This window comes from Pteronotus mesoamericanus, unplaced genomic scaffold, assembly GCF_021234165.1.
Source record: "Pteronotus mesoamericanus isolate MK-2021 breed Mesoamerican mustached bat unplaced genomic scaffold, CSHL_Meso_final contig_20, whole genome shotgun sequence".
Classification (NCBI taxonomy): Eukaryota; Metazoa; Chordata; class Mammalia; order Chiroptera; family Mormoopidae; genus Pteronotus; species Pteronotus mesoamericanus.
In genome coordinates, this window is record NW_026555085.1 from 5911314 (window position 1) to 5920342 (window position 9029).

Consider the following 9029-nt stretch of genomic DNA (forward strand, 5'->3'; position numbering starts at 1 on the left):
ATTAGAGATATTTTCCTCATGTCCCCCATAGTGTATAACAGTGCTGGCACTGTGGTCACTTGGTAGTTGTATAAAGAAGTGAATGACTGCAGACTCCCCCAGGCCTGAATCTGGTCACCAAAGGGTATGGCCCAAACCTGCCTCAGGGCCTCAGATCCCTACTGGGTTAAGGTGTTGAAAGCCCCTCTGGTTGAGCAGTAACTCAGGTGTGGCAGGCACTGTTACCAGCCATTGCCCCCATCCTTGCCAACCAAATCCCAACATTGTTTGGGTAGTATGTGTCCAGCCCCTTGACAGGGACCAGATTAGTCTAAGCCAGTGATGGCAATCCCATTCTTTTGCCCAATACTTGCTTTCCCAGACTCCCTTGCAGCTAGAGATGGTCAGGTGACGTAGTTGTAGACATGGAGACATGGAGAAATCTGCTTGGAGGCTTTAAGGCAAAACAAGAATGCATGCTAAGAGAAACACTCTGCCCTACCCTGAATCCCACCCACACTCTACTTCGTGCTTCCTAACTTAGCACATGGTAAGAGGATATGACATTAGGAGCTGCTGTGAAGGCATTTGCCAACTGTGAGAAGGCCAAGAGTGGCAGATCTGCCAGCCCCTTGACAAATGCCAGCACCTTTTATCTCTAAACTTCTTGATTCATGAGAAATGTTTGCCCCTACTTGTTTAAACAATAATTACTTGATTTTTTTTTTGTTACAGCTGAATCTAGTCTTAATTCATAAATCTAATGGTTAATCAAAGGATTCATTGATCCCAGAACTACAGTGTCCTAGGGCTTCTCAATTTCATTTAGTTCATTCTTCTGCAGTCTTTGTGTGAATCTCCTCTCCAGCATCCCCACCAAGGAGCCAGTGAACCTCCGCTTGCACATCTCAGAGACAGGGCCCTGAGGTTTGAGGGCTCCAGAGGGCATGACATTTTTATATTACCAAAGTGAAATTCCCTGCAATTCCACCCGATTGCCTTGGTATGCATAATAGGGAAAGGACAAGGAATTGTAAGATGGGGGTGGAGTTAGATGGGTTTAGTGACAACTTTTTCTAATTCTGTGACATTGAGCAAGGTACTTAACCTCTCTAAACCTTAGTCTCTTTGATCTCTAACGTGGAGACAATAAATTCTCCCAGGATCATTGTGAGGACTTGATTTGCAAGCTCAGTAAGCCCACAACAATGTTAATGGTCTGACCCTTCACACATGGATTCTGTCTGCTGGTTGTTGCATCTGAGAGTTGGGCCCAGAAAAGAGGTGTGAGCTCAGCACTGGGACAGGCACACTTTGATGCAGGGCAAAGAATATGGGTCATTATAATTCCCCACCAAAGGAGTGTGTGTGTGTTTACATGCACCCGCATGCTTGCCTGTCTGTTTTGTCTGAGAACTCGAGGGGTGAGGAGGGCTCCTCAGGAAGGTATGATTGCTCCCCAGCAATGGAGGATTCCCTGCCTAACCACCTTGCCTCTGGTCTCTGCAGTGTCATCTTGCCTGGCATCAGACCCATCCTTCCTTCCTCTGACCTGTTTGATGCCCGCCCTGATGGGGCAAAGCCTTGATGGAAGAAACATCAAGAAAGACGCCAACTCAGCAATAACATCCAGGAGCCTAGGGAAGGTTTGCAGGAGGGGCTTTAATTGCCAAGAATCCAATTAGAAACAGAGGTACTGGTCAAAGGGTAGCCAGCCAGGGAGAGGAGGTAAGGAACTATCTTGGGCTGGGGGCAGGGCAGGTGGTTGGTTTCATTCCCTGGAGCGTCCGGCATCTTGGCAGATGCCAAAGTTCGTGTTGGTGATGGAGCCCACGATGGACTTGTCCACCTCGCAGGTCAGGCCCCGCTCACAGGGACACTTGTAGTAAACCCCATAGAGCGTCTGCAGAGACATGGAGCCAGGGGAGTCACAGGCTGTGGGGGGCTACTTTGGGCATCACCTGGGACCAGGTGCCTTGGACCTGACCCCAGGAACCAATGAGCAATCCATCTTTTCAGATGGTGCTTCTCCTTGACCTGACCCTGGAACCAGTGAGCAATCCATCTTTTCAGATGGTGCTTCTCCTCCTTGATTGCCTCCCCAGGGAGCACGTGGGCCTGGAGTACTTGGGTTCTGGTTCCCACTCTGGCTCATTTGTTCCTACTAACTACATCCCTCTGGGGAGCCTCTATTTATCCATCCATGAAATGGGGACACCAAATCCCTGTCCCCACCCATCTCTGGTCAGTTGTGAGAGACCATGGGATGGGAAAGTGCTTTGAAGCCTGTTGACCTTCCTCTCTTTTCTCTAGATCAGACTGACACTCCTCTCTGATCCCATCCCCAAGCCTTGTGGGCCCCCCTACTCTGGGCTGCCCCCAACACACACACACACACACACACACACACACACACACACACACACACACACACACCACACAGAGTCCTTCCGCACCCACCTTGGCAGAGCACTCGCTGTTCTCGCTGGCCTTGGGTGCGCAGCGGGCCAGGCTCAGCCCACTTGTCCGGTGGCAGCATTTGCTCTTGCACTGGGCGCTGTTCATGCAGAGCTCGCCCTCTTCCTGTGGGGGCAGGTATCAGCCAGGATCCCTCCCTCCTCGGGGTCCCGGCTGACAGTGCCTCCCTGTCCACCCCACCCTCACCCCTGTGAGAAACGGGCAGTGTGGTGCAGAGAAGCTGTCTTACCAGGTGGATAATGATGCCTCGGGGGTCAGGCACTGCATAGGCCACTGCGAGGGTGACGAGCAGAAGGACAAGGATCTTCTCCATGATGAGTGGGCACAGCTGGTGTAGGTAGTAGCCAGCAGGACAGGGGACAGAAGACAGAGCCAGTTGGGGTGGTGGGGCTATAAAAGAGTCCCTGTCCACGTGTGACCCACCTTCCCCATCTCACAGCGCCTGCCGTGAGCAGAGGACCAGCTGTGGCCGTGCTGCTGGGGGGGAAGGGGGAGCCTGATAAAATAAGTGGGTGGCAACTGGGCACCTGGTGCCTTTCGCGTCTTGGGGGATGGTGGGGTGGTGATATTGCATCATGGTTAATAAGAGTGTGGGCTCTGGGACATTAGCTGGGCAAGTCACCTGAGTCTCAGTTTCCTTATCTGTCAAGTAAGGATAATTTCAAGAGCTATAAGCGTTAAGCAAATTAATATATGTTATACATAGTACATATTAATAGATAGATACATAGAGCTTTGAACAGGGCTTGGCCCCTGTAAGCAGTGTGTGTTAGCTGCCGTTGTTGTCGCTGTCATTCCCCTCCGGTGCCCTCGCTCCGTGGCAGGGCTGGGGCTAGAGAGGCACGCAGCGTGTGAGCGCCCCCTTAAATTTTCATCTTAGGCACCTCTCCTGCCTCACTCCAGGCTGGCCTGCTTTTGGCCTCACCCAAACCCAGGTATCTGGCATGTCAGGCCCAGGAGAGGCGGGTCCCAGCTTCCCCGCTCCTCAATGCTCTCAGGCCCCCTTGGGGGTTTTAGGGCAGGCCAGCGTCCCCAAGGCTGGCCAGCGTGCAGCCTCATGGCCAGGGTATGTGTTCTTGCTTGGGATGTGCTTCCTCCCGCCCTTACACCAGGGGCTGCTTCCAAGAGTAACTTCAGAGGCTCTTAAGAAGTCCTTCTCAAATGATTCTCTCCAGGGTTTTTTTTTTTTTTTTTTTTTAGTTTTACTTAATATCTGCAATTCCAGCATGTAAGACACCCCTTTAGTTAAGGCTCACCCTGTCCCCTACCCAAGGCCATGTGTGAGTGGGAGGAGGTCTGAGAGCTTCAGGTGGCCCCGGGGCTGCAGGCTGGGAAGGGCGCAGCTGCCTGGGTGTGCTCAGGTGTGGGACCCGAGCAGCTTTCCCAGGATGACCGGCCGTTGCTGCCAGGAGCCCCGTCCCCCGCCCAGGCCGTGGGAACGGATCCGCGGGGAGGCCCCAGGCCAGGTTGCCTCCAGTACAGCTTCGGTCCAGACAGACCTGCTTTCCAAGTCCAGCACTAACTAGCTACCTGACCTTGGGCAAATTATTTAAATTTGTAAGCTCCCTGAGCGTGTTTCATCTCTCTAAGGAGGATGAGGGATCCTTCATTAGGTCAGGATTGAGACAATGTATGTTGTATGACAGCAAGGATGGGCCTGGAGGGTATTAATGCTAAGTGAAATAAGTCAGACAGAGAAAGACAAATACCATGTGATTTCACTTATCTGCAAAATATAACAAAATAAACAACCAAACAAACAAACTTGTAAGTACAGAGAATAGACTGATGGTTGCCAGAGGGGAAGGGGGTTGAGGGACTGAATGAAAAAGGTGAAGACATTAAGAAATACAAATTGGCAGTTATAAAATAGTTATGGGATGTAAAGTACAGCATAGGGAATACAGTCAACAATATAGAAAAATCTACATATAGTGCCGGGTGGGTATTAGACTTATCAGGGGATCACTTCGTAAGTTATGCAAATATCAAATCACTGTGCTGTATACCTGAAACTAATAGAATATCGAATGTCAACTGTAATTGAAAAAATAAAATCCATTAAAATTAACATTAAAAAAAGACAATGTATGTGGAACCCCTGCGGAGGTGCCTGGCGTCCTGGTGCTCAGCCTGAGTCCCGCTCCCCCTCTTCCCCCAGCCACCACTGGACGACAGAATATATCATAAGGGAGCAGCTGGAGGGACCAGCCAGGGGCCCCTCAAAATGAGAAACCCACCCAATTCTGGAGACACGGGAATCTCATTGACTAAAGAAACACTGTCCTCTCTTATTTTTATGGAACTCAGTGTTTAAAACCACTTTTTCCATGAGCTCATCCTGGCCTCTTCTGTTCTCTCCACCCCTTTCACCCCAGCACTGCTGTGCTCTGAGGCACAGGGAAGCTAATTACGGTTCCCTTCCCACAAATCAAGACTAGGAGGCCCGGGGAAGGAAGAAGGAACGGAGGAGCTATTTCTAGCTGTGAATGAAGCTGTGAAAACACATCAGTCCTGTCTCCAGCTGGTCACTGCCAACTTCCCAAGGAGAAAGAATGGAGTTTTTTTTTCTCTACAAATGAAGAGCATGGCAAAGAGAACATTGGCAATGGGCTTCCAAAATGTTAAGTAAGAATTAAGTGCTTTCTCTACCAAAATCTCGTAAGGTGTAACCACCCCATCCCCAATCTAAGGAGTATTTTGCTTTGGATGTTCCCCTTCAAAAAAAGAACAGAGTTTTGGTTCCCACGTGCAGTCATATGGGTTTAGCTCATGGGCATGAGTGAGAAAAGACATAGACAACGGAATACAGACAGTGATTCCACGTACATGAAGTTCAAGGAGAGGCAGAACTAATCTATGGTAAAAAAAAAAATCTTCAGGGTTGCCTCTGGGAAGGATACTAACTGAGGGGGGGCAGAAGGGAGCCATCTGTAGTGTTGGAATTGTTCTAAATTTTTATCTGGGGTGTTGGTAGCACACATGTAAAAATCCACCTAGTGGGGTGCATATGGTTTGAGTATTTTACTGTGTGTAATGTAGATACTGCACCCCAATTAAAAAACAAACAAAAAATGAAGCAAAATTCTCTCTGGTCAAGTATTATCACCTGAGATGCTGGGGATTGGGGTGGTACCATGCCTCTTGCTGAGTGGGATTGGGATGCAGCGCCTATAGACCTAGAAATGTGTCCAACTCCTCTTTGGTGTCTTCTAGTCTCCATTGTTCCAGATGTGCCCCAGACACATGAGGGCAGGTCTCTGGCAGCCCTGCTAGGAACTGAGCCTGTCTTTGCTCCCCACCCCAGCAGCCTGGACAGGGATGGACCTCCCATCTCAGTGCCTCTCCTAGGATGTATACCGCCCAACAGCTCACCTCAAACTGGTCTGAAACATGGAACTAGGGAGCCCAGGAAGGCAATTTTCTGACAAGGTGATGAAAAAAAAAAAAAGAAAAGCTAGGTAGTAGAGGGAAGGAAGGATGGATTAAACTTTTAGGAAGAAGCAGCGGCAGCCATACCCTGACTTCCAGAGGGAGTTCTGGGTTTTGGTTACACACGCACACATGCAGGCACACACACACACCCTCCCCATTCCTGCCCCCATGGGGCTTAAACTCCCCGGTGTTCCTATAACACATTTGCTTAAGCCACAAACACAGATATTTCAATTCTGGGAATGAGCTCACAGCTCTGGATCAAGGTCAGATGTGTGACAACCTGGGAGTCAGAGCAGGGAGCAGACAGGGAATCCACTCCAGGTTCAGATTCCCCACCGAGAGACTGGTTGACTTAGCTTGTGTCCTCCAACCCCAAGCCATGGCCTGCCCTGGGCAAAGCCCTGGAAGGACAGCCCCACCTGGGCCTCCTGGAATGGGGAGGGGCAGTTCTCCAAAGAGAGGGTGGGGTTTTGTAACCAAAAAACAAAGGGGAAGGATTCTGGGCAAAAACGATAAACACCTTCTCCACTCCACTGCAGGCTGCCTAGCCCACAGATAGCATTTCTTCCTCAAGAAGTGGCTCAAATTACAGTTGGGGTGTGCCATAATTGTAACCTTTACATTTTCTCTGACTATCCGGTCTCCACCTTGTTTAGATGAGGATAGGCAGAGAGATGCATAGTGACTTCCAGGTTGCCTGTCTCTTTTTAATTCAATACTCAGACTTTAAGGTTCTTCTCAGGACCCCATGCTCCTGACCAAGATTGGACTGAGTATGGAGTGAAGCTTATGTGGCTTTAAGGAAGCAGGGGTAGGGGGTCTTTATGATCTTCTGGGTCTTCTTTGGCTGCTGTAAAGATGTCTCTTGTTCTACCTCATCCTTCTGGTCTCAGTGAAATTTGTGCTCTGTTCTCTTAGTATGGTCCTTCCCTTCAGCTGGTCAGTAGTCACACAAACCCATTTTTCCATTTTTATAATTCCCTCTCCTTGTCAAAGTTCCCCTCAAACGCATCCCACCTGTCCTCTGCGAGACCAAAATGTAGTGACTGCTCCAATGTCTCACCAGTCACTGCCCCAGGGTTGTCCTTTACTTTGGTCATGACCACATCTCAACATTCTGCAGCTTAGAGGTTAAACTGTAAAGTTAGACCCCATCAAAAAAGAAAGAGAAGAGAGTTATAAGATATATACATATATACAGGATACAGCAAGGAAGAAAGCTGGGTAGATACTAGAGTCCTTTCCGCAGATGCCACCTGGCTGTGGATAGTACTTAAGACTTTCCTCCTCTAGGCCCCTTCTCATGTTCCCGTGCTCTCAGCCAGCACCTCTGCTGACTGGGGTTCTTCATGCTGGACAGTGACCCAGACCTTCTGTTGCTGAGCTATCTGGGCCCTTGATGTGCCTTCCCCGTGATGGGTGGCTGAAGTTTTCATTACTATGTTTCTTCCTTCCATTAACTTCTACAGTGGACGTGGCAGTAGCAGGAGGCAGCCCAGGCATTCCTGAGCCCTGCACGTGCTCCTTCTGCTCCCTCTGTGTCAGCACCCCCTCCTCTGGGTGGTCAGGATTTGGTACCCCACCCACAACCAGCATTAGTAATCCCCCTTTTAAAAAATTAAAGTACAATCAACACAGTAAATTTCGCCCTTTGTAGTTACAGTTCTTCAAGTTTTGACAAATGCGTACGTCGTGTAACCACCACCACAACCCATATACAGAACACTTCCATCATCCTAAAGAATTCCGTAGTCTGCCCCTTTGTAACCAACCCCACCACCAAATCCTGGCGACTGCCAATCTTTTATTTCCCTATAGTTCTGCCTTCCCCTTGGCGTGGTAGAGATGAACTCACACAATACGGACTTCTGGGGGTCTGGCTTCTTTTTTCTATTTAAAATAAAAATAAAATCCTCACCCAAGGATATGTTTATTGATTCTGGAGAGAGAGAGAAAAGGTGGGCAGGGGCGAGAGAGAGGGAGAGGGAGAGCTGTGAGAGAAACATCAGTCGGTTGCCTCCTACATATGCCCGGACTGGGGATCAAACCCGCAGCTTAGTTGTGTGCACTGACCGGGATCAAACTTGCAAACATTTTGGTGCACAGGACAATGCTCCAACAAACTGAGCCACTGGCTAGGACTGACTTCTTTAACTTTTTAATTTCTTTAATCCTTGAACATTTTTTTCATTGATTTAGAGAGAGAAGAAGGAAGAGAGAGAGAAACATCGGCTGGTTGCCTCCTATATGTGCCCCGACTGGGAAACATACACACGGGACCAGATCGAAGCCACAACCTAGGTGTGTGCCCTGCCCTGAATCAAACCTCAGCCTTTCAGTTACAGGATGATGCTCCAACCAACCGAGCCACACTGGCCAGGGCGGGTCTGGCTTCTTTTACTCAGCATAGTGAGTTTGAGATCTCTGTGTGTTGGTGCAGGTTTCAGTAGTTACTTTATGCTACTGAGTCCATTGTACGGATGGAGCCCCAATGTGTCTGTCTGTTTCCCAGATGAAGGACATTTGGGTTATTTCTGAAGAGTTTGGGGCAATTATGAGTAAAGATGCTTCACATATTTGTGGCCAGGTTTTTGTGTGAATACAAGTTTTATTTCTCTGGGACAAATACCCACATGTGAGATGGCTGAGACTCATGGCAAACGTTTGTTTCAATTTCTAGGAGATGTCAAGCTGCTTTCCAAAGTGCATTCCCATCAAGATGTAAAGCTTCCAGTGGCTCCACATCCTCACCAGTACTTGGCATTGTCCAGTTTTTTTTGTTTTTTTTTTAACTTAGCCTTTCTAGTATGTGTGTAGTCCTATGTCATTGTGGTTTGATTTGAATTTCCCTGCTGACTAATGATGTTGAGCATTTTCTCATGTGCTTAATTGCCATCTGTACATCCTCTCTGATGAAATGTTTGTTCAAATCTTTTGCCAGACAATCTTTAATTGGATTGTTTGTTTTCTTCTTGAGTTTTGACAGTTACAGATGTCACACCAGGAGGCTCAGTGGGTTGAGACTGTTGGGAGCCAGTAGCGACTGGTTGTGTTGGTCTTGGTGGAAGAACCATTCACTGTCTCCATCTGCCCCATGACAGATGTCTTGCTATGAGTCTTTGAGCCAGTGTAGG

The 9029-nt window shown here is 48.7% G+C and overlaps 1 protein-coding gene across 1 annotated transcript; it reads right to left on the reverse strand.

Annotated features, from left to right (window-relative positions):
- Positions 1–1594: 1594 nt before the first annotated feature.
- Positions 1595–2807, reverse strand: CLPS (colipase). The gene is made up of 3 exons (XM_054568718.1): positions 2687–2807; positions 2440–2562; positions 1595–1882 (listed from the first exon to the last, which is right to left on the reverse strand). The coding sequence occupies exons 1-3, from the start codon at positions 2768–2770 to the stop codon at positions 1751–1753; spliced, it is 339 nt and encodes a 112-aa protein (XP_054424693.1). The 5' UTR covers positions 2771–2807; the 3' UTR covers positions 1595–1750.
- Between the last annotated feature and the right edge of the window lie 6222 nt (positions 2808–9029).